This window comes from Octodon degus, unplaced genomic scaffold (genome assembly GCF_000260255.1).
Source record: "Octodon degus isolate 3935 unplaced genomic scaffold, OctDeg1.0 scaffold00166, whole genome shotgun sequence".
Taxonomy (NCBI): domain Eukaryota; kingdom Metazoa; phylum Chordata; class Mammalia; order Rodentia; family Octodontidae; genus Octodon; species Octodon degus.
Window position 1 is genome coordinate 1,441,885 of NW_004524742.1, and position 25,197 is coordinate 1,467,081.

At 35.3% G+C, this 25,197-nt stretch overlaps 1 protein-coding gene across 6 annotated transcripts in view; it reads right to left on the reverse strand.

The window, feature by feature from the left end:
- Positions 1–25,197, reverse strand: part of CUNH15orf41 (chromosome unknown C15orf41 homolog) — a 261,509-nt gene that overhangs the window by 196,209 nt on the left and 40,103 nt on the right. For 3 of the 6 annotated variants that reach the window (XM_004643114.3, XM_004643113.2, XM_023703229.1), the window contains 4 exons: positions 12,099–12,144; positions 11,141–11,205; positions 3,849–3,909; positions 369–441 (listed from right to left, as the gene is read on the reverse strand). In XM_004643114.3, coding sequence (XP_004643171.1) covers positions 369–441; positions 3,849–3,909; positions 11,141–11,205; positions 12,099–12,144 — 245 coding nt within the window. Of the gene's footprint in view, positions 1–368; positions 442–3,848; positions 3,910–11,140; positions 11,206–12,098; positions 12,145–15,304; positions 15,365–25,197 lie in introns of those variants that run through there. The other 3 variants (XM_023703228.1, XM_023703227.1, XM_023703226.1) reach the window with 2 other exon arrangements.

Consider the following 25,197-nt stretch of genomic DNA (forward strand, 5'->3'; position numbering starts at 1 on the left):
TCCAGCATAGCTGAATTAAAATAAAAAGAATGGATGTTTCTCTTAGAGCCAGTTCCTGACAGTAGTTTTTTAAATGATGGATCTTATTCTATATATGAAAGATGAATCAATTTTTGAGTTTGATACACACTGTCTACTTGGCTGAATCCAGAGGTGAATATAGAACTTAGACAAAGAAGAAAGCATTATTCTGAGGACTATTTAAGTTGTGGGTGGTCTTTTATATTGCATTTAATTGTCATTAACTGTTCGTGATAGCTGTTTTGGAATCTGGCTCTCATTACATGACTTGAAATGCTGTGTAAATTATTTTTCAATTGGGGGAAGGGACTACAAGAGTACCTTTAGGGGGGGAAAAAGTAACTCACGTGGAGTTTCATCATGTTCCTGCAGAAACCTCTCCAGTATAATCCGAGCCATTAATGAGGGTGCATACTCCACCTTTATAAAAGTAGAAGTAGAAAATTAAAACTGTCAACTTGTTCAAGCAGTTGATATTACAATATTTTGTCAACACTGAAGATTTAGTCAATTCTAATCAACCACAGCAAGCATCATTCATTAAAATCTTTCCTATTCTTGGTGGCTTCCATTACAATAAAATTATTACAAGAATGATCTGCGCTTGTGAAAAGAATAAATAGGTCAAATCTAATGAACATAACATCAGAGCAAGGAGGGTAGAAGAGCCTAGAAATAATCCTCATCTAAAACAGAAAAGCAGACTTTTCTCATCTCTCAAATTTTTTTGTTAGTGGCCAATTTGATTTTTTTATCCTAGCATTGCTTTTTATTTAACCCAACTGTCTATATTTAATTATTTTGAATAATGTAAATAAAATAAAAAGTTCTTTTATTATTTAGTCACTATAAACATATGGATTTTATTGCTTTTATATTATTCTTAAAGATAAGTGAAATTTTGGTACAAGTACCTTACTTATAAAATATATTGTTTGATAAAAATGATATATTAGAAATTAACAATAAGACGCAAGAATAATATCTGCAATATATGAACACCATCCTTATGCCACAGTTATCTAAAATGCTGCTTACCAATTTATTTAATACAGAACCCAAGAAGGTAACTTTTTATAAAGAATCTAACATTAAACAAGAATATTCAGTCCAAAAATTATTTAAAATTAATAAAAGGCAACTGTTCTTTTATAAAGACACTGTGGGGTTTTTTTGTTGTTTGTTTCTTATATCTTTTATTGAACACTGATTTAATTCCACCAGAAAATAGGTACAGTTCTTAAGAGAAAGAACGCTTCCCGAAAATAAGTCTTTATCTTAGGTGTAAGATAGGAAATGTGCCTCATATATTATCACTATGAATTTTTCTTGACAGGTTTTCAAGTTCCATGTTCATACCAAAATTTTATCTTGATTTAGTAACTAGACAAAAGGGCTAGCTTCATTTGTATGAACAGTTTTCTTCAAATATGTATGTACTTGGATGCCCTTAAATTCTCCAAGTAGAAAGAAATGCTTTCCACGAAGCTGCTTATTCCAAGGAACCCACATCAGAGCTGACACATGAAAAATGGTGAAATTACTGAAGGTAGTCCAGCCTGAATAAGGACTACCTTATTAGTTCAGGTACTTGCATCTCCCTAATTTTCATATTAATCATGTGTCCATCTTTCTCTGAAATAGGGCCATCATGCTTCATGTCAGAATTTAGCATGTAAGTAAAATTCATAGTGCTTCAAATCTAACTTGAAAATATTTGTGTGACCAGAATGACTGATCTTATCCCTAACAAAGTGAGATTTTTGAAAATGTTCATATTTAGCCTTGGAATAGAATAAGTAACATTAAGACATTTATAAAATCAACAATGGCCACCTATAACCCACAACCCCCAAATCAACAATAATATAGTGCTTCTGTTTAAGAGATTTGCTATACACTATAATATACAAATGTTATATCTTTCCCATCAATTTTACAGTTTCCACTGATTAAATATATATTGACTCATAAACTATTACCATCACATCAGTTGTCACCAGATGCAAGTGCATGTCATTTAAGTATTAACTATTATATAAAAATGGCAGCTGGGTTGTTTAGAAGCCATAATCTGGGACTAGCATTTCTAGGATTCTCTAAAGCATTAGCAATATCATAGAAAGTGTTATTCTCTCTGTATAAATCAGCAGTGAAGGAGTAGTCTGCACATAGCTACTTCTTTTCTTTGTCTAAATATTTTTATAGAGGCATGGTAAATAACAAATTTGTTGGGCCAGGGGTGTACCTCAGTGACACACTGCCTGCCTAGCAAAAGTGAGGTCCTGAGTTCGATTCCCAGTGTCAAAAAATAAATAAAACAGTAAAAACAAATTTACTGATGTTGAAGAAAATGCATTGATGGGTAAAATTTTATCATATTATCAGAAGATGGAAGTTGAGGTCAGCTATGTTAACTAAGCTAAACAAAACTATTAAAACTATTAAAAATTAAAATGACTATAAATTGCTATAACATAAAACTTATGTAATCAACATCATTATCTATAAAAATAAATACATGCTAGCATCATCTTTTTAGATGCTATGTCTAGAAGGCTATTTTCTCACTCTCATTTTTCATAAAAGGCAATTAAATCACAAACTATCTAGTTATAGCTAAGATACCTCATGTTATTGAAAGTATCAATTTGTAACAAACATAGCTGGAGACATTAAAAATACACCCTAATCCAGAAACAAAAAAAAAAAAAAACAAAACTCAAAAACAAAACAAAATTGATGTTTTGCCTAGAGAGAAATCCCCTCTATACATTAGCTACCCTATCCCAACGTGTAGACATCACCGGGACTGCTAAGACCTTCTAGTCACTGATGGGTAATTGCTCATTTGCTGAGTACAGCAGAGCACAGCAGACAGAAGCTGCGGGGAAGTCATCTCTCCTTGCTAATATAACATGTAGAACTTGCTGCTGCAGCAGCAGCACTTAATGCATACGGTACAGAATCATCTTTAATGCAAACACACATTTTCTGCCTTGCTTCTACGCTTTCCATTATAATGCAACATAAAAACAGTGTACATTTCATTCCATCCCTATGAGGTTTGCATAAGCCGGTCCAAGTCAGACTAAATATTGTATTGCTCTTATTACAGTGGATAAATATTTTAGAGTTTAGGAATTAAATATTTTATTTTTCAGTATGCTCTCTGCAACTATTATGAACTTTTTACAGTTTCTCCATTCACAGGAAATCTTTAGGGTTTTCTTTTCTAAATGTAATGCTGTTAGTTATTTCCCCAAACAGAAGCAGATCACAGTTAACAAATAAGTTCAATAAATCACTTTATACTTAGTGTTAACAAGAATATTAGGTTTCATCTTAGAAGGAGACTTTTCTATCAAGCATATATCCTCTATTATAACAAAAGTTTGCAAACAAAAAAAATGAATCAAGTAAATGTTACATTTTTAAGTATGCAATTTCTCTCTTCATTTTTATAATAGCCTAGATTTTCCTGGCATTTGTCTCTTCACTAGACACAGGTATTTCTCACACTAAACTAAGGCAACATCTCCAAAGAAGAGCATGTCCTGAGTTGTTTAATTTGAATTTTCCACAAAATAAGAAACCAAGCAGCTGCTTATACATTTGCTGTAAAAGAAGCAGACTAATTATGTCAACTAATTTATTAATACATGACGCTCTTTGTCCAATTATTAAAAGTACAAAGAGACCAGGGAGCAATTTAAATGTCTAATGCACCTCAAAAAATTTTAAGGTTAATTACAATTCTAAGCAAATCTTTGGAAAATTCCCTTCAGTTTTTGTAGGTTTAAATAAAATCATAACAATAACATTACCTCATTGGCCAGCTCCAGGAGCACTGGGGCAGCTCCATTTTTCACCACTCCATTCAGGTACCTAGACAAGACAAAGCCAAGTGGTACTGCAGTGACAAGAAAAGGCCAGCCTAGACTTGTCAGCATCCCCTGTGTGTATACATTTCTCCTGGGCAAATGCCACGTTCAACTCCTGTTAAAGTATGCTACTGTCATAGGAAAGTGTCCCAGGGAAAGGCATAACAAAAACAACTGACCTTAAAACCAAATAACTGGGATTGGGCAGGAGATCTGAGCTCATCAGTTGTGCTTGCTTCCACCTTTTATCACACAAAGTGAACAAAGAGGTGGTTTTTAAAGAACAATCCATAGGACTCTGTTTTTGTTTGTATCACAGACAACTATCATGTGGAAAGAAAATTTAATGGCTTTCCTAGTTTGAAAACCATCCACATAGCCATCTCCTACCTCTTTCATTTGCTCTGCTTCATGGGGCTGATCGAGACCCTCTTCAGTGAAGAACTGGACCAACTAGGGTGAGCACACCTTTGATATTAGTCATCATCCTATCTGCCCTGCATTTCTGTAATAATGTCTAGCTCTGATCACTATCTAACCTACCACAAAACAAAATCTCCAAATGCATCTCACATATGGAAGATGGGATAGATTTTTTTAAAACAAATATTGGAATGTGCCATTTTTCCACTTTAAATACTTCTAATGTCCTACATTAAATTATAACCACTTAACAGTTCTTGTGAGTTTCTTCATAAGCTACCTACTCTGTTCTCCCAGTCTCATTTTTAGTTGTTAGCTCCATCTCTTACCCTTCACAGTAACTTACCATTCACTTCAGGTTAACTTGCCATTCAGCTCAGATCATCATCTTCCTCAATTCACCACCATCCAAGAACACATCAACAGTGCTCCACAGCAATGGAGCAGCACAGTGTGCACCTCTCTCTCACACTGCCTGAACACCATATCCCCCCTTATTCTCCAAGGGTACATTCAACACCCACAGTGGATGCCTGAAGCCATGTATAGTACCAAAGCCTATACATACTATCAGGTTTTTGTTCTGTACATATATATCATAAAGTTTCATTTATAAATGAGGTATCATGAGATTAATAATAATACAGTAACAAACTAAAATGAAAGTTATGTAAATAGTCTCTAAAAGAACCTAATTGAAGTATACCTATAGTTCCTACAAAGACGACGGCAGATAAAACAATGTTTGTGTAATGCGATGAAGTGAGTTGAATGACACAGGCATAGTGACAAGGCATTAGGCCACCACCGGCCTTCAAAGGACAGGTCACATGGAGGATCATCAAGCTAGGATGATGCCAGCACACCATGCATAGGTTAGTCAAAAACAAAGAGAGCAAAACCTTGGATAAAACAAGTACTATTGTATTTGTATGTTTCAAACATATCCTCTATCATAATGCTGAAAGCCTCGAAAGAGTGGAAGAGTTCTATTTTATTCCATTTGTCATGCATAGCACTGTTCTTGGTTTACAGTGGGTGAGTATGTAATACATACACATATATACTTTTTAAAATAAATGAACATATATTGTCCAAAAAAAGACTCCTGGACAGATATTATCTTTATAGAATACTGTTCGCATGAGTATATTAAGGGTATTTGTCTTATGGTAAAAAACATAAAATATTTAGATGAGGTCTTCTATACAACTTCCAGAAGCACATGCTAAATTACATTATTTCTTTTTTTTTTTTAATTTGTAAACATCCAGTTTCTTTTATCACAGATTAAAAATATTAGTATAACATATTCATATGGAAAATTATATATATGACACTTTCCATAAATTTTTCTTAATGATTCATCATTTTTTCCTTACATTATTTCATAAATACATTTACAAAAGATGTATAAGTTTTCTGTAAGCAAAGTAAGATAAAATCAAATTATTTAAAGTAGGGAGAACTGTAGGATTATTATAACTTCATATTAATTCTAACAAATCATTTTACATATACTGAGACTCTTTTTGAATATATTATTTAGCAAACTAACAGGGAAATGGGACCTTCAGATGTAATAAGAAAAAGAATGATGAAACAAGGCAGGTGCAGTTTAGAGAGGATCCTTAGGAGTAAGTCAGCGGAGAAATCCCCTCACAGAAACTGCTCGGAGCGAGGCCCGCTCACAAGCCACCACGCACGTGTTTGTGGCCACCAGAGCGCCATGTTAACTGTGCTCAGGGCATATGATCTAAAACTGCCATCAGGATGGCTGTGCAATTTTCTATTTAACTTTCAAGTATTCCAAAAAGTATTTGTGCTTTTCTTATTTTGTATTAGTACATGCTTGCAGTACAGTATATAATGACCACATTCCTTGTGGGGAGCTGATACGCGTACATAACACATCACTTCTTTTTCATCCTCTTCTCCCTGCCCTATCTCTTGATTCCCTTTTTGTTTAAGAAAGATTTCTCCCTCTATTTTATCGTATCTACTTTTTATTTTGCTCTTTTTATTTATATTTTGGGTTTCACATATAAGAGAAAGCATGCAACAGTTAAACAGTCCACAAGTAGTTCTGAGAGCTACAGGTTAGGTCTTATTCCAAGTGGAAGAAAAAGCAGGGAACCAAATACTCCTATTTTCCATCATCACAGAGCTATTCCGGTGGTTGGACAGTTAACTATGACCAATGGGAAATAATTACATACTACAATGATACGTGCTATGGTAAAATTTAAATTTTGATCACTTGGTCAGGGCCAATCTCTAACTAGACTGTAAGTTCCTTGGGGAAGGGCTACACTAACATATGCCAGATCCCTCGCTATGATCTAAGCTGTACTTGGATAGAAGAACGTTCCTCTGACCATCCATCGGTCACAATACTACTACAGTTCTACCTTACCAACATGAAAAAATACAACTAGCCTATACTTTGCTGAAAATCAAATACTGAGTCCTTCTTTTTTTTAGTTTAGTACAGGGTCTACAAGGTCTCACTACACAGATTGGACTCTTAGTGATCCTTCTGTTTTCAGCCTCCCAAACACTGGGATTAGAAGCACACACCACCACATCTGGTCTCAGCGTGGCCCAAGGGCGGAGCCGGCACTGCATGCTGGAGATTGAACCCTGTCCCTGCATCTGCCAAAGCACACATTTTAATCCACTGAGCTATCTGGGCAGCCCTCTATAATACTCATTTTAATAGAAAAATCATATTCCTTTGAACAAGGATTCAGCAGTTGCCTGCTTTTTTATGTTCATCTTGTCCTTCTCCATTTGTTCTCTATGCTCACTTCCAAAAATATCAGAGCTCTGTCACTGTCTTTTCTACATCTAGAATGCTTTCCTCTTCCTAATAAACTGAAAAAGTTTTTTTTTTTAAATTTTTTTATTTCTAGACTGCATGTATTCACATGGCTCCTGACAGCCCAAATGGATCACTGATGGAGGCCACATTGCTTTATATATAGTCATACTGTTAGCCCTTCTCACTACTATTTTATCTATTTAGGCGCACGGCTGCTTTCCCACATAATACTCATAGGAGAGTTGAAGGCAGGTACTCTGTCATTCACATTTGCATCATCAGTTGCTAGCATAGTAGATGGAACATGTCCATCCACAATGAATGATGCTAATTGAATGATAAAGTGGTACAGGTTTTTGGAAACTATTTTTACCAATATACTGTCAATATCATATTTGAACTAACCTTTTTTCTCTGTGGACATCAGAATAAAATTCAACTGCATGAATCCTCTAAAGCTACTGAAGTTGGATCCTTAGTCAGTGTGCACTGGGAAAAAGGAAGAGATGGGGACAGTAATCCTAAACTTTGTTATAGCTAGGGTTATAAATCTGATATGTACTTGAGCACATGAGATCAGATGCACCAATTAAGGTGAACCTCAATAAGAATGTTTCCTGCCTGGAAATATAACGACATTAGCATGGTATGAAAGAATAAAGAATTTTTTTCAAAATGAACACGAGCTATCTATAAATATAAAACACAAATAACTGAGGAAGTTTTCTCTATAATTCGAAAGGCTGAAAAAACATTTTCTAGTGCTATCTGCAGTCTATGAAATTTCAGTTAGCCTTAATGCAATCACATTAAGTATGGACACTGAATTCTTAATTAATGTCATCTCAACGCTAGCAGGAATGCAGACATAGAAAGTAGCTCGTCTGCAGTAGGAATGTAGCTAGTACATCTGCAGATAGTAATTTAGTAATATATTTTTTAAATGTTCACATTGTTTGCACCAGTAATTAAATACAGAGAAATAAAGACGTGACTCCAAGGTCAGGCTCATGTGTCAAGATGTTTACTGCAGAATTATTTACAATACCAGAATCCAGGAAACAGAAGTTCAATAGAGGAATAATTCAGTAATTTTTATACTTTCACATGATGAAGTAAGGCAACCAATAAACAAAAGCTTTTTATAAAACAGTATTATGCCATATACATTTTTCCAAGTATTAAAATTCAGGATTCACAATTTTTTTTTCTTTTATTTTTGTATTTTAAGTAAGGGTCTACAGGGTGTTCAAGGTCTCACTACTAGATCAGACTTGTGGTGATCTGCCTGTTTACAGCCTCCCAAGAGCTAGGATTCATAATTTCACAAGCCCTCATTTATAAAAAATGGGTTGATTAGAGACTGGAATTAAATTTTAGTCAGTAGTTATCTGAGCAGCAAAACTATGGACAATACCATCACAAAGGCATTTAATTTTCACAATCAAAGATACCACTTCTACCAAAGATAAAAAAATAAGTTGTTAATAAGGTTTTCAAACTGCTTAAACATGCCTGATATTACATAATTTGCCTTCATTCCAGCTAGGGGAAAGCAAACAAAAACCTTATTTAAGGCCAATTTACCAAACTAAAAACAGGGACCCATACGTCTAAAATAAGCGGCTAGTGAGGTCCATGCATCTGAAAGGTAACAAGGCTGTTGGGAAAGGTCTGAGGAGCTGGGGGCACAGCAAGAAACTGGCCAGGCTGCTCTTTTCCAAGGCCATCACAACCTAACTTCATATTTTTGTTTCAAATACTGTAATTTCTCAGAATAGCTAAGGGTCATGTTTAAGCAAATGTAAAGAAATATGAATATATTTCTACTGTCTCATTATTACCTACTTGACTGTCCCTGAGTATACTTAAAATTTTGTTTCTCACCTAAACCACTCAGATAATACTCCCCCAAAAGTATTTTCAGAATTTAATAATTAAATAAGCTTTTAATAAAACAGATTGAAAGTAGCATAGAAATTCTAGAAATCATCTAATTAAAAAAATAAGCCTTTTCATAATGAGGCAAATGAATACCAGAAGGTAATCCCATCACCTTTGTAAGGGGTCTCCAAATTTTAAACACTATACTCTAAAATGTTCACTTTTCCTCTATTTTTGTTACAAAGCTTTAAATCTGGTTATAGAACCAACATTTTACGTAACAGCCTGGTACCATATAGTACAAAGAAGAATGTACTGGGGGCATACAAAAAATAACTTTTCAGTCTTTCTTTGTAGGTTTCACAGGATTTCATTAGCCATTCTTAATTTTATCATGTATGATTTCAGTTATGACTTAAATTTTAATGTTAAATTTACAAAGGTGATAAGTTTCAAAGAAATTCCTTCAAACACTAAAAAAACTTCTTAGAGGAAACTCTGCTAGGCCAAAAATGTTTGGGGACAGACAGAATGAAGGGAGGGATACTGTGTGTACCTTTAGCAGACCTAACTATGCAAAACAAAGAGTATCTTCTACTATATAATAGAGAAAATGTTTTAAAAATTTAACTTAAAAATTAACTTCAATAATTTTTCTGTTTAATATCTATACCTCAATTCTTTAAAAATAACTTTAAAGAAACATAACACAAGTACTATATCCACATATTTGTTTCATTCATAAAATTTTTGTGCATAAAATCATTAATTTAAATCAGTGTTGTCATTCTCACCATAAAGAGGCTGACCTGTCAATCCGGAGTACAATTTCAGCATATTTCAAACAATTTTCCTTTCCAATATGCCCTTGAAATATTTAGGAATCTAACCATTTCTAATGCAAATCATTACATTTAGTGGCATAAATTATTCACTCATATTATGACAGTACAGATTTTAGAATTAAAAAATCAGAGTTACTTTAAGGATTGTTTTAGAACAAGAGGTTGAAAAGTCTTAATAATGCTGAAATTGAAATCTCTTTTTGGATACTATGTTGTTGACTTAACACCCAAGCTTTTCATTTTAAGATACAAACACATTTTATTTTATTTATTTACTAATTTATCTATTTATTGCATGTCGAGTGCAGCTGGTGATTTTTTTGTATTTTTTTAAAAAGTAACATTTTAAAAAAACAATAAAAAGGAGAAAGAATTTCAAAACAAGATGATAAGAAATTAACAATGGTTGTTAAATTGCATGTTGTTATCTTCAAAGTAGTTGTTCAGATTACCAGATACAGGCATGCAAAAGTGATCAAAAATTAAGCGTTAACTGTTCCTTTAAATAAACCAATAGAAATTAGTAGTACAATTATCTTAGTTATTGTGTGTGTGTGTGTGTGTGTGTGTGTGACACACACATGCATTTTTCCCCTTCTGACTTTTTGCTTTTCTCCTTTCTCTCATCCCAGTTATTCTTTCCTTTTGAGCAGTTTCTTTCCCTGACACAATATCTGTTGTACCTTTCGGACTTTATTTACAAAACCCATTTTAAAACGTGACAGTTATAGCATATATCTCCAAATGTCCTTATTTGATATATATCTTCCTTTTAAATTCTAAAATAGCTAACTAATACCCATGAGGTAAAACACATTGTATCAAAATTCAATCTTATTCTTTCCACTTGCTGATATAAATGAAAAATAAGTGAAAATTGGTTTTAAAAGTTTCACATGTACATTTACACACAAACAGGAATAAGCGCACTTAGACAAGCATCTACACTTACTGCGCAAGTCCCAAGGAGCCCCGTGAGATTCAATAATATTGTAACTACCTCCCACAGAGTATGTATTCATTCACATGCACACACTCACACAAACACTTTACACAAAGCATTACAATGTTCTTTAGGTTTATACAAGAAAGACTTTGAAAACTCATTCAAAAATGCACTGGAAGTTTTAAATGACAGATCCAAAACACAATGTATTGGGATATGATATAGAAAATTAATTTCATAATCACTAATTTATTCATAATTATCATAATTAATAGGTGCTATGATACCCTCTAGTGGGGCACGCAGGTCATACCTTTGGTAATAACTTTCAATTGCCTCAGAAGTATGATGCTTGCTATGTGTTCTTTTAATATGTTTCTGAAACAAAACAAAACAAAAAGAAAGCTTCATGTTGTGACATGGGTTAAGTTCAAGAACAAGAAGGACACATTTCCCGATCCCACTGACTTAAGTACAGGCAACTAAACAACAACTTGGGAATCTGGGTAGTGCTAGGACTTTTTTCCCTTCCACATCATGAACCTATGCATTTTAATCTCTGTTGCTGGCTGGGATGTCTTCAGACTGCACCACAAGGTACAGTGTATATGTAAAAGCCAACAGGGTCAGAGTAATCGAATCTAAATAAGTTTGCTTAGGGCTGCAGAGGGCAAAAGAAAACTTGTTCCCTCTTTCAACCTTTGTATTAATTTTCCTTCAATTCAATTCCTTCTAAGTCCTCTGCACTCTAGTTTTACAATCCAATTGCCATTTTTAACCAGGAAGAACATTGCTTAAAAACAACTTATTTGAAAACTACAAAAAGTAATTCCATAGAGACTTGCCACTTGACTGACACCTGTCATCTCATGATAAATGACTCCATTTTCTGCCTCTCTTGCCTTCTGCCACTCCAGCAATGGTCATTTATCATCATCTCTGTCAGCAATGGAAAACGGCACTGACAGTGCAAGTCAGCAAACATTTAGCACATGGAACCACGCAACACAGGGAAATTATTATTGTCAGAATAATAATGGTTTAGCATAATTTATTACAGGTCCACCAAATAAGCAAAGGCTAGATGTTATTAGACAGATGGATGGGTAGGCTTGGCAGGCCTCCACTGAGACGCAGGCGGTGCTTGATGTGGAAAGGAGAACATCCTCCAACCCAATCAGAGAGCTGGCAGTTCAATTACAAAGAAATAAAGGGACATTCATCATTCAATTAGGCACCTGTCAGGCCTCACAAAGGAGGAAACTTCTAACCTGGTACTCCTGGGAGAAGATACTCAGCAGAGTGGCCTGCGATTGACTGGAACAAATAAAAGAAGGACAAAGTTAATTACTGGAGTGCACAGCAAAGAAACAAAAGAGAAAGCAGCTTCAAAGGTAGGCCTGCTGCCCTGTAATCTAACAGAACACGAAAACAAGTGTGGAAAAGTTGTTCCAGATGAACACCTCAAACAAAGGCTTCCTGCTGCTAGGTCAAGGGGAGAGAAAAAGGGAAAGGAGAAAACGTGAATGTTTTCCAAGGGAGGTATCACATTATTTGGATCTTTTTTAACACTTTGAAAAAAGTGAAAATCATATCTATAGTATACAATGGTGCTAAAAGGGACTAAGGTAAAATAAGGTTTATTTCCACAAATAAATGATAGAGTTCAGTCTCCTAAGTAGAAGGAAACATGCAGCTCATTCATGGACAACATCCTGCAATTTGGTTTTTTAGCAGACAGGTATCGTCTTCTGCTGCTATCACAGGTATAGGGGGGAAACTTTGTTCTTTCCTAGAAGTAGCCCAGAAACCACTAGAATATTCCCATTGATACCACTGTACTTTCAAAACAGAAGCTTTCCCAGCAGGAAGCAGAGGTCCTTGGCGTGCATCATTCCCGAGGACTGCTGTAAGCATTATTCACCTAAGGCTGTGCAGTGTCAAACGCTTGGCAATGAAGCAAGCTGGAAAACATTCCTCTCAAGTGGGAATTTTCCTCTTGAAATTGTTGACATTTAGAAATAGAACATAATTTTCCTTTCCTCTAAAAAGCAATCAATGTTCTATTACTACTCTTTTAGATTGCCCTCTGTGAATGACCTGATCATATATTGAAAATGATTATTTCTAATATACTTCACTATGGAATTCTAATTTTTCTAATAGACAAGATTGTACTTTAAAAAATTTGACTTCTATAGTATGCTGAAGTTCTGTGAAATAATTAAAACTTCTGTTTGTGAATGAACACTCTTAAGTACATCACAGAAGATTTTAAAAGTGTGAAATGACAGTATATTTGTTCCCTCATGGTCAGAGTATTGCATCTTCTAGATACCTTCAGAGATTCAGCTTTCCAATCATCTCCATCTATACCAAATGACATGAACAGGTGAACCAAAAATATCATATTCACTGAGGAAAGTTCCTAACAATAGAACTATGTCTATAAGTCAAAAGTAATGAGAAATGGTTGAACACAATTATAAATTTCATTAGTCTGATTTTTTAAAATTTTCGGCTAATATTGGAAACTACCCTGAAAAAGCCAATTTTATACATAAAATCTTCCTTTGACGTTTGACTTGCCTCAGCTTAACACACAAATCACATCTACTGATAGGTTTCTGACAACAAGCTTCTGAGGAAAAATGGTAAAATGAAGGCCAGATCTTCAAAAACTGCTTAATTAAAATGTTAGGAATTAATGGGCAATAAATAGAACTTTCCTTACTGTACAGCAAAATAAATGGTTATGCTATTAACCATGTAATGGCACACAGAACGTCAATCACTACGTTCCTAAAGATATAATGAAAATAATGCATTTGCAGTGACTAATGAGGTGGAAACTAACTGTAAATAAAACAAAACAGAATTATAGGTACCCAGAAGGGGAAGACCTAAGAGACAACTGGACGATAAACAGGTAAGGTGAGACATGGAGATGGTGAGAGTACAGTACAAATTCAAGATGAGACAGGATAGTGCCTTTAACCAGAAAAAGGGTCTCTGAACTTGGTAGAAGTTGATTCAGCCAAAACCCATGGGCACAGCTCATGTAGCAATCCACTTTCTCTGTGGTCAAAAGGGTTAGAGAGAATATTGCAACTTACAATAGGAGTAAATCTGGCTGAAACTAAAAGAGGAGGCAATTTATATGTTTTACCAACAAAAAAACACACTTGGTTCCAGAATGTGCAGAGAACTAAGTGACTTGCCAAGGAGCCTGAACAAGCCCACCACAGTCCTGTACATGCTAATTTCACAGAACAGGGTTCTGAAGAAATACTACACCACAAAGAGCAGGAGGGTAACTTTGGTACAAGCAAGACTGTGATCCAACTGTGCATTTTTCACCTTTTCTTCTAGTACATTAATGCTGAGAAAGTGTACCAGAAGGACAGACTGGACAGGGAAGGAGGAGAACAGTCTAAAGAACTCACCACTACCAACTTCACCCACTACATTACTCTTCTTATTTTAAAGGTGGGGAAATGAAGAGAAGTTATGGAAAGCACACCGTCAAACAGCCAGATAGGTGGTAGAGCTGTGAATCAAAATCCAGATTCAATTCCAGAACCTAACCCCTTTATCCCCATGGAAACCTGCCTTCCTACCAGTCCAAGATATCATGATATTCTGCAAGTGATATATGCTAATATCCCAACTTAAGCATTTATATGATGTCACATTACACTCCAAACAACTCTGCAGGATGAAGCAGGTTCCTTTTTTATTTTTGATAGAAAACTGAAGCCACAGGAGGTCAAATGCTTTGACCAAATTCCATGGTTTCAAAAAATAATCCTTTCTTGAAAAATCAAATTGCAGTTTCTCTTTAATTAGCTATATAATACAATCTTTTTGTGTTAAAAGACAAAGGAGCTAGAGATTACAGAGAACAGCAAAGGATTCAAAGATTGTTGGGTCATTTTCATTATTCTCCCTACAACTAAGGTATATTTTAACTGCCACCACTGCTGCAAGTATCTCTTATCTGGCTGTGTATGTGTCTTTTACTCAAATGGTATTTACTTTGTATAAAGCAGTGAAGCCTTCCCTGCATATGCTAAATACAAATATTCTCATCTTTACAGGACAGCACTCTCTATAAAGGTGTTAATTCAATGAAACAATATTTAATGAAAAGCTTCTGGCAGTGAGCAGGTAATGGCAAGTGGATAAGCTGGGTTGCTGGGGGTCCCACTGGGTCCTTGCCAGCATCTAGGGGTTGACTTTGATCCCGGCTTTTGGGACACAACAGATGGCAGAGTGGTGAAAAGCAGAGAAAAAGACTGTCAGAAATTTGGTGTTCAAACGCTGGAATACAGCAACTTGAGGAAGAGAAAGGAGATCCCCAGAACCCAGCAAGGATCTGAAGTGACAACTGAAGCTCACAGGGAGAATAAAGAAAGAAACCTTAACTCAGATGAAGAGGTGGCAAGCAGGGCTTTCTCCCTGAGCCCTGACTCACTGTAAGGAAGGGGTACCTCGGACCTGCAGAAGCATGGTAACTACTACAAAGCCCAGGGGCCTTCATGGAGAATCACACCAATGGACAGGAGCAGCAGACACAGAGGAATTCGGTGGAACGGAGTTCAAGCTGGAAGGAGGGTAAACAAACCAGGCTCCAGCCTCAAAGCCAGAAACCAACCTGAACCTTAATGAGACTACAGCTGCAAGCTTACTGGGATTATCCACTACTTCACCATAAGTCTATGGCTGCACTGCTGGGATTCATCAACATGGGTCTGGGCTATGTCTGCCCACTCTGTCTACCAGTACAGCAGAGATTCTCTGAAGTGGACTTGACTTTTTTCTCTTCTTGGCTTTCTTTTCTTTCTTGATTGTTCTTGGTGTGAACATTGCCTCCAGTTTTTTTTCTGTTGCTGAATTCTGTTCTTGCTTTTATCTTTTCCTTTTCTTTCCCTATCTTCTTTACCTGTTTCCCAAGTTTTGTTTTTTTTTTTTTTTTTTTAATCTTCTTTGGTCCTCCAATCTCACTTCTAATCACTTTCTCTCCTTCTAGTTCTTTAAAAAAAAAACAAAAACAAAAACAAAAAAACTCCAACCCCTTTTAAAGTAGGGTAAAATCACCATATTAAGGGTATATTTACTGTATACAACTTTCTGATTTGTTTTAGATTTTGTTATATTACTACAAAAAAAGTTCATATGTGGGGCTGGTGAGATGGCTCAGTGGTCTAAAGCACCTACTTAGAGCACGCTTAGCAAAGCACAGGGACCACGGCTCAATCCCCCAGCACCACATGCCAGCCAGCCCTGCCCCCTGGTGGGCTGAGCTGGCCACACACACACAAACACACACACACACAAATAAATAAAAAAATTTTTTAAAAAAGTTCATATGGTTGTGAAAAATTAATAGTCACTAGTTTGTCTTTTCCTAGACTGTCTTTGACACTGTTGTTGGTGTTGACTACTACTTAGCCAAGTCGACATAACTGTTCTAAACTGTTATTCTTCCTGGTATGCCAACACTTAGACTAAGGGTCATAAACAATAGAATAGGTCAATGCCAAAGAATAAGAAGCTAGGCCAAATAGGCTCTAATTTCTAATCCTCAATAATTTAAAGAAGTAGGATCTTGCAACAGCCTCAAAACAGAATACTCCCAGCACCCCCAAAAGACAGCTCACCTAATCACCAACCCTTCCCTCTTAGCAGTGAACCAATTCTGCTCTTGACTTGCTTTTCTTCATAGTCCTATGACACAAATACATCTCCCTCATTCTAAGATTGGCTTTGCCTGTAGAAGACTGTACATGGGGTCATTTTATTATACTATGCCCTCTTTTACATCTAACCTTTCACAAAACATCTGAGAGTGATCCATGTTCATGCAAATGCATGAACTCATTTTCCCTGCTATATACATTCTCCTACATTAGAGCGCTGCTGCTGTGATCTCTTGCGCAGGTCTCTGGGTACAGATTTACACACACCTCTAATGGATATAACGATTAGGGTGGAAGTCAATGGCACTGACATGCATATCTACAGCCTTCAGGGAGACTGTAAATTTTTCCAGTGGTTGTAGCAATTTTAAACTCCCACCAATACTCCATTACTACACGTTCTCTTGTTTACCTCTTCATTTTCTTTGTGGTATCTTCTGAAGTGTAAAAGTATTCAACTTTGATGGACTCTTAATTTATTATTTTGTTTTGTTTTAGTACATTTTATGCTTTGTCTAAGAAATATTAGCCTGCTCACACTCATGAGATATTTTTACATAATTTCTTTTAGAAGATTAATAGTGTTGGCTTTTACACTTAGCTCTATGATCAATCTTGAATTAATTTTGTGTGTTAGGACAGGCGTCACAGTTTGTTTTTATTATTTTCATACAAATGCACAATTGACCACACACCATTTGTCCATTAAATTATGTTAGTGCCCCTGAGGAAACAGAAAAACTGAGAGTCTATTTTAGAACTCTCTAATCTGTTCTCCTAATTAATGCACTTATCTTGACATGCATACCTCATTATTTTGATTACTTTAGCTAAATCATATACATTTTTTTTTTTTTTTTTGCGGAACCAGGGATTGAACTCAGGCCCTTGCACTTGCCAGGGAAGCGCTTATTCCACTGAGCCATCTCCCTGGCCCCAATCATATACATTTAATGCAAGTACTAATTTATTTAGGTTTAACTCTCTTACCTTATTAAATGACAACTGTCCTACCTACTACACATATCTTTCCTCTTTCCTCTTTCTTCTTTCAATAAGTTTAATACTTATTCGCTATTTTTTTTCCTCTGCAACTTGATTTTGTTGGGTACCATGGTACATGCAGATAGTCCCAGAAATTTGGAGTTTGTAGCATGAATGTAACAAGTTTGAACCTAGCCAGAGCAACTTATCAAGACCCAGTCTCAAAAACATAAAAATGTAAAATGAAAAAAGGTCTTGGATTCAATCTCCAGTATAAAAACAAAAACAACAAGAAAAAATAGAAAAAAAAATAAGGCATAATTTTAGGCCTCGTAAATTTAAAAATTATTCTAAATGATTATCCTAGATAAGCATGGGTGATATTTAATGTTTCATTACTTTACCAAGATTGACTATTAACTAGTGAATAATTGTGCCTCAAAACATAAAAATACTGCAATACTACCTACAGTTCCCCTCCTGGCATTTATTCCACAAAGCATTGTTAATATTTTATGTCATCTCTGCTCATACACATTCTCTTGTATGTACCATTTCACTGTTCTTCATTCCTTCCTTCTCCATTCTTCCATCAGAAATCATTTTCTTTTAAAATTCCCTTCAGTGTAGGTATGTTCTAAGTATCTTATCATTCTGGGAATATGCTCAACCACAGTGTCTTCAAACAATGCTTTTACCATCTCTTTCTCCTCTGAGTTCCCAATATGTAAACTTTTAGTTCTCTCTGCCTTACCCTATCTCTTATTTCATGTTTCATCCTTTGTTATTCTAGTTATTTTCTTGTGAACTATCTTCCTGTATATAAATTCTCTCTTCACTAATATCTAGTTTATGGTTATAACAATCCACTGAAATTAATCCATCCAATTTTGATTATAGCAATTTTCAGTTCTAGGTTTCCTATTCGATGATTTTTCAAGTAAGTTCCTTGCAGAATTTTTTAGTCTTCTCTTAACTCCTTGATCAATGCAGAAATCTGTCTAGTAATAGTGGGATACTATTTGAAAAACTGCTTCATAAGACATGTGAAGCCTAAAATGATGTTTTCTTTCTCCAGAGGGGATTCTCATTTAATACTTGGAGGCTCAGGAGTTTAGGATCTCCTTAGCCCCATTTCAGCTATTAATTTTCATTACTAATCAGGTAAGTTCGAAACTGTCATGTACAGATCTTCTAATTTCAATTAACAATTATTCTAAACATGTATGTCTTTATGGTGCCACATCCTCTTTCATAATCCCTAAACTTTGTCCCCTGATCCTGTAACACTGTCAGAAGTCCTGTTGAGAACTTACCTATATTACATCTCTAGGTGGGTCCCCAACCCTATCTTCAGAAATTACAAAGGCACGCATAAGTACATCATAAATTTAGGAGGAAGCCACGATGTAAACAATGCAAATGAATCACACTGAGCAAGGAATATGAAACATCAACATCCATCAACTAGCTTTGGAAGAAAATAAACTAATTAGTTTTGTTGTTGGAAGTTCTAGCAAACTACAGGTCCCAGGTAATGTACAACATTCAGTGGAACATGATAAATTTCTGTTAAAACAAAAAAGAATACATAGTTGGAAAATATTCACAAATTTGGAAAAAGTGGGGAAACTGTGATATGATAAATTCCAACATAGTATTTACCAACAAGTTACAGAATTAGATTCAATGTGATACAATTTATATGAAGTATGTACAGCAAAATATAATTGAAATAAATGAGAATGACACACTAAACGCAACTTCAGGTAAAGAAGTAGCCATAGCTATGAAATTAAAAAAAAAAAGAAAGAAAAGAAAAAGAAAGGGGAAAGAAACTGTAGAACAGTATTAAAATATTCCATTTATATAAAAGTAAAAAGAAAATAGAAGCAGAGGTAGATTCAAAAGGCTCTTTATATTAGTCTTCATTATTTTATAGCTTGTACTATTTTTCATAATAAAACTAAACACGTAGGCAAAAAGAATGGAAGAGTTGAATAAATTGATCTTTCAGATTCTCTTCTGTTCTAAGTCCCACCCTATTCTAAATGTTCTGATTTAATTACAGTCTTAAGTACCTATACTTCTTTCTTTTCTAATTAAATTTATTATTAACTTTTTAGAACAAGCCATAACATAAATCAGATAAAGAATAAGAAGCCTGGGTGACAGATACTTAATTTCAGTGGCAGGACCAGACTTGAGATAATTTTTCTCTTAAGTAATCCCAATAATTCCAACACATTATATAATTAATAGATTTGTAAAAAATGTTTATCAGTCATCTTTTCAAATTTCAATTTTTTACTTGCAGCAATGATTTCTTATTTCTTTCCCTAATGAGATTAAACTACATTGTGGAAAGACCTTCAATTAAGTTTATAGTAGTTTTATTATGATTGTAAAAGGGAGAAAGAGATGGGGAAGAGAGAAGTAGAGTGGGAGAGCGATACAGACAGAAACAATGATAACCTGATAGTCAGTATAGAAAGGCAGGATCTTTCCTTCCCTGGTTAAAGTGCAACTTTCTTCCAAGTCTTTCTATATGCCACCTCTCCCTCATTTTCTTCCAAGTATCCTTTGTCCTCCTAAACCACAACCTGCCTACTGCTCATCACTTTAAGCACTTTAACTTCTATGCTACCCTTCAAAAGAAGCAAAAGTCAAATCTAAACTTCAAAGCCAGGATTATCCTATTTGACTTCCCTGCAACATCTTTCTTCCTCTAGATTCCAGAGCTATTTTTTCGTAATTCTCCTCCTACTTTATTAATTACCTGCTTTCTTCCACTAACTGTTTTTAATTCTTTGCTGGAGTTTTCTAGGAATTCGCTTTAATTTCCTCTTTTCTCCCTTTATGCTAACCGGGTAGTAGCACATGCTGTTGTGTACCTTTTTTTTTCTTTTTCTTTTTCTTTTTCTTTTTTTTTTTGCGGTCCACTCAGCCACCCTGAGGGCGGGGCTAGCATGGCATGTGGTGCCAGGGATAGAAGCAAGGTCCCTGCTTTTGCCTAAGCTTGCCTAAGCAGGCACTTTAGGCCACTGAGCTATCTCGCCAGCCCCCACTGTTGTGTTAACAACTACTTCCACAGCTTTCAAACATGTTACATAAAAATATTCACACATGCATAAGCACATGCAGGCACACACACAGACTAGTGGAGTTGGAGGAAAGGGTCTTCCGCCTCTACATAGAGCACAGGGGACATGTCACGTATTCGCCACTGGTACAGTACCTTCAAATCAAATTTACTACCATATATCTTTCCCACAAATAGGTTTTCATATCATGCCTCTCCTAAGTCAATTATCTCCATAAATGCAGAGGACTGAGGTAGAGATTTCCAGGCCACTCTGGACATTTGCTTTCCTTTGCATCTGAGTCATTTCAACAGATAACAAGTTTTGGGCCAGGGAGATGGCTCAGTGGAATAAGCGCTTCCCTGGCAAGCCCAAGGGCCTGAGTTCTAATTCCCGGTTCCACAAAAAAAAAAAAAAAAAAAAAAAAAAAAAAAAAAAATCAGATACTAAGTTTTGTTCACTGTACCCTCAAAATCTGTGTTCAAAACTGAACATACTCTTCCACACCAACAGTTTCCTTTTTCACTTCCTTTTTTCCTACATCTACACCTTTTAATACAATGTCCAATTTAAAGTCAATGTTTCTAAGATATCCACCTGATTATATTACTGTCTTAGATTTAAAAATTTCTAGCACAGTAAGTATCTACAGTCTACAACGTGACTTTTCTGCTCACACACAAAGCAACTGAGGACTTGACACCTTGCTTAAAGGCCTTACATTTTAACTTGTCACAATTCTTAACTGCTTTCAGCCTCCAGATCAGTTTACCCTTTAATCTCCCCATATCCACTCTTAATTACAATGTCCCTACCAGAGTCCACAATGTTTTTGTTCTCCTTGAGACATTTGTATTATTACCATAATAATTAGATTCCAGATATTCCATAGCATGCTATCACTGTTAAATCAAGTTATTTAATGAAAAGAGCATATCTTGAGACAAGAGATAAAGATTTTTGGATTAAACCCCTTCTTTTCTCTTTAGAAATGACAAAGTAAAGGCTATGGATGAAACAATTAGCTAAGACTATCAGGCACATTATTTTATACCCAATAAATAAAAGAAAAATAAGTTGTGCAACAACTAGAACTTTCTGGATTAATACTTTTTATACCATCTTAACACATGAAAATATCAGAATGAGATTTTGAATGAAGCATAATATTCACTAATCATAGTGTATTCGTGATGAATGCGTATGAATTAAGCCATAAATACAATAAAAGAATAAAAGATACAAGAATGTAAGCAATAGTACCAATGGTCTCAAACCCCTACCTTTCTAGTTCTCACTATCAAAAGAAATTCTTAATCACTCCATCTTCATCTCTCAAGATTAATTAGATCTGTTAGTTGGCAACATGTTGGTCTCTTGACTTGCCAGGTGAATTGTCACAAATTCCAAATTGGTTTGTCAGAATTTGTAGAGTTTTATTATATATTGAGTATAATTATAGATTTTTATGGGGAAATAATTTTGTGCCATCCAAAACTATGGCTTTTATCTTTCCCAATCATTCAATGATTTTGTAAATAAATATCTCTTTTCACATAAATCAATGAAAATAAAGGACCTGCTTTTCATTCAACTTTTTTGAAGTGGCCTATTCTACAGGAAAAAGTAATTCATACTATAAATCATGAATATTCTAGATATGTGAAAATGAATATTTATAGTGGCATAAATGCAAAAAAATCCAAAGAAAATCAACCCATATTATTCTTTTCATATTCCATAAAATAAATGGAAGAAAGGGGAATTTAATTCTAAAATTGGCAAAGAACTTGAATAGACATGTATCCCAACAAGATACATAAACTGCTAATCAGCATGAAAAGATACTCAATATCATTAATCATTAGGGGAAAAACAAATTAACTTACAGTGAGATACTAATTCACACACAGTAGGATGGCCAGAAAAGAACAAAACAAAATGCAGGTGTTAACAAGTGTTGGCAAAGAATAAAGAAACTGGCACCTTCCTACATTGCTGGTGGGATTCGGAAGGGTGCACCCGATTTAGAATATAGTTTGTTTGTTTGTTCCTCAAAATATTAAACACAGAGTTACCATATGATCCAACAATTCAACTTCTTAGCACACATCAAGAAAGCTAAAATATGGGTCACACAGAAGGTTGTACACAAATGTTCATACCAGTATTCATAATAGTGAAAAAGTAGAAAGAACGCAAATATTCATCAATTGATGAATCAATAAATAAAATACAGTGTATCTACAGATTGGAAAAGAAAAAAGCAAAGAAACAGAAGGGCCAGCCAGATAGCTCAGAGGATTAAAGCGCCCACTTTGGCAGACACAGGGGCCAGGGTTTAATCCCCATCATGCTGTGCAGACCCCACCCCCAGGGCGTGCCGAGATGGTGATTGACACTGGGCATGGTAGCATGTGCCTGTAATCCCAGTGCTTGGGAGGCTGAAAATAACAGGATCATACAAATCCAATCCATGTAGTGAGACCCTGTACTAAACAGATTTTTTTAAAAAAGAAAACAACACAAAGGAATAGAAGTACTGGTTCATTTGATAGCACAGATAAGCCTTGAAAACATCATGACAAGAAAAAGTCCATTCACCAAAGGCCACAAATTGTGTGACTGTATTTATACGAAATGTGCAGAATAAGAAAATCCACAGGAATAGAAAGTAATTAGCGGTTGTTAGAGCTATGGGAAGGAACACATGCTCATTAGTTACTGCTAATACGCATAAGATTTCTTTTTAAAATGGTGAAAATGTCCTCCAATTAGAGAGTGGTAACTATTATACAACTTCAAGAATATACCAAGAACTACTGAATTGAATACTTTTTTCTAAAATGGTAAAATTTATGGTATAGAGCTGGGATAAAAAATGAGTAAAAAATCAAAATTGTAACTTATTTTCCTCTATGACAGCTCCATTTTCCTTACTATATCTATAAAATTTTTAATGTGACATCACCATATGGAAAGTGATTTTCCAAGTTAGGTATAATTTCCCCTAATGTAAGATCATTTTGCTATCCTTCAGAATACTAGTTTTATAAATTCATGGTAGGCATCTTTATGTATTCCACAAATATTTACTAAACATTAGAGAAGATCAAAAGTTGTATTGTCAAGGCTGGGAATATACTTCAGTAGTTGAGTACCAACATAACACATGTGAAATTTGATTTTTTGCATCATTAATACATAAATTAATCAATTAACATTTTTTAAAGGCACTGTCAAGGAAGTACCAATAGAGAGTACTGTCTTTGTTTAAAATCCAATTGGAGGGGCCAGCCAAACAGCTCTGCAGATTAAAGTGCCTGCAAACAGATGCAGGGGCTGGGGGCTCGATCCCCCTGCCTGCCGTGCCGGCCCCATCCCCGGGGCCAATTGAGAAGGCAAATGAGACTGGGCATGATGTCGCGCACCTGTAATCCCAGCTCTTGGGAGGCTGTAAACAGGCTTATGAGTCTGATCTAGTAGTGAGACCCTGAACACCCTGTAGACCCTTCCCTAAAAAATACGAAAAAAAAAAAATCCAATTGGAAAAAGCACTATCCCTGGTTGTTAAGTTTCAGCATCTGAAGAGAGATGTGACGTCTTTCTAACATATTTTAATCTTGAAAGTTCTATAATTTTATCAACTATACAACTGCAAAAGTTAAATCTGTAAATGTTTCTCTTCTTGTAACTATAATTTAAAGCCCACTTTATCAGAAGACTGTGCCTAGGTCCTAATAGTAATGACCTACACTCATCCTGCATTTGGACATTTCTGTGAGTCCTAACAGAGAAACTACTCTAGGCCCACAGAGTGATTTGAATTGTTTTAATACTAAGACTTCTAGGCATTCAGAATAATCAGGCCACAGGGTGAGTTGATAGAAGAAAATAGCTCCTTTCACTAACCACTGACTACACGGTACCACTTCTTCCAATAGAAATTAGATATTCACTTTATGAGTTCTACACAATTACTTCATGGCTGAAATGGCATATTCCCAAATCACCCTATTTTTTCTGATATAAGACCAAATCCAAATATTTAATAAAACAGTCACCAGATCCTTACTTGGAGAAAAAAGAAATATATATTCAACCTTATTGCAATTCTTCAAATATTACTTGAATCAGGTAATCCAGGAAAACACTCAAGTAAATTATAAAACTTTACAAAGGCCCTCACTCCCCTTATCTCTTTGCACCAACTTCAATTTCAAACTGAATTATTTGTCTGGCTCCTGAGATTTTTATTATGGTGGCTTAATCTTTTTTCTTTTCTTTTTTAATGTATTTAGTACAGGGTCGACAGGGTCTCACTACACAGATTTGACTCATAGTGATCATTCCTGTTTTCAGCCTCCCAAGCACTGTTATTACAGGCACGCACCACCACGCCCAGTCTCAGAGCGCCCTGGGCAGGGCCGGCACAGCACACTGTGATTGAACCCCAGTCTCTGCGTCTGTGTAAGCAGGCACTTTAATCCACTGAGCTATCTGGCAGGTCCTATGGTGGCTTAATCTTAGGGAAAACCAAAGTGATTCTATTCTTAAATGAATCTGGTTTTTAAAGGCATTTGCAAATAAAAACGGGGGCT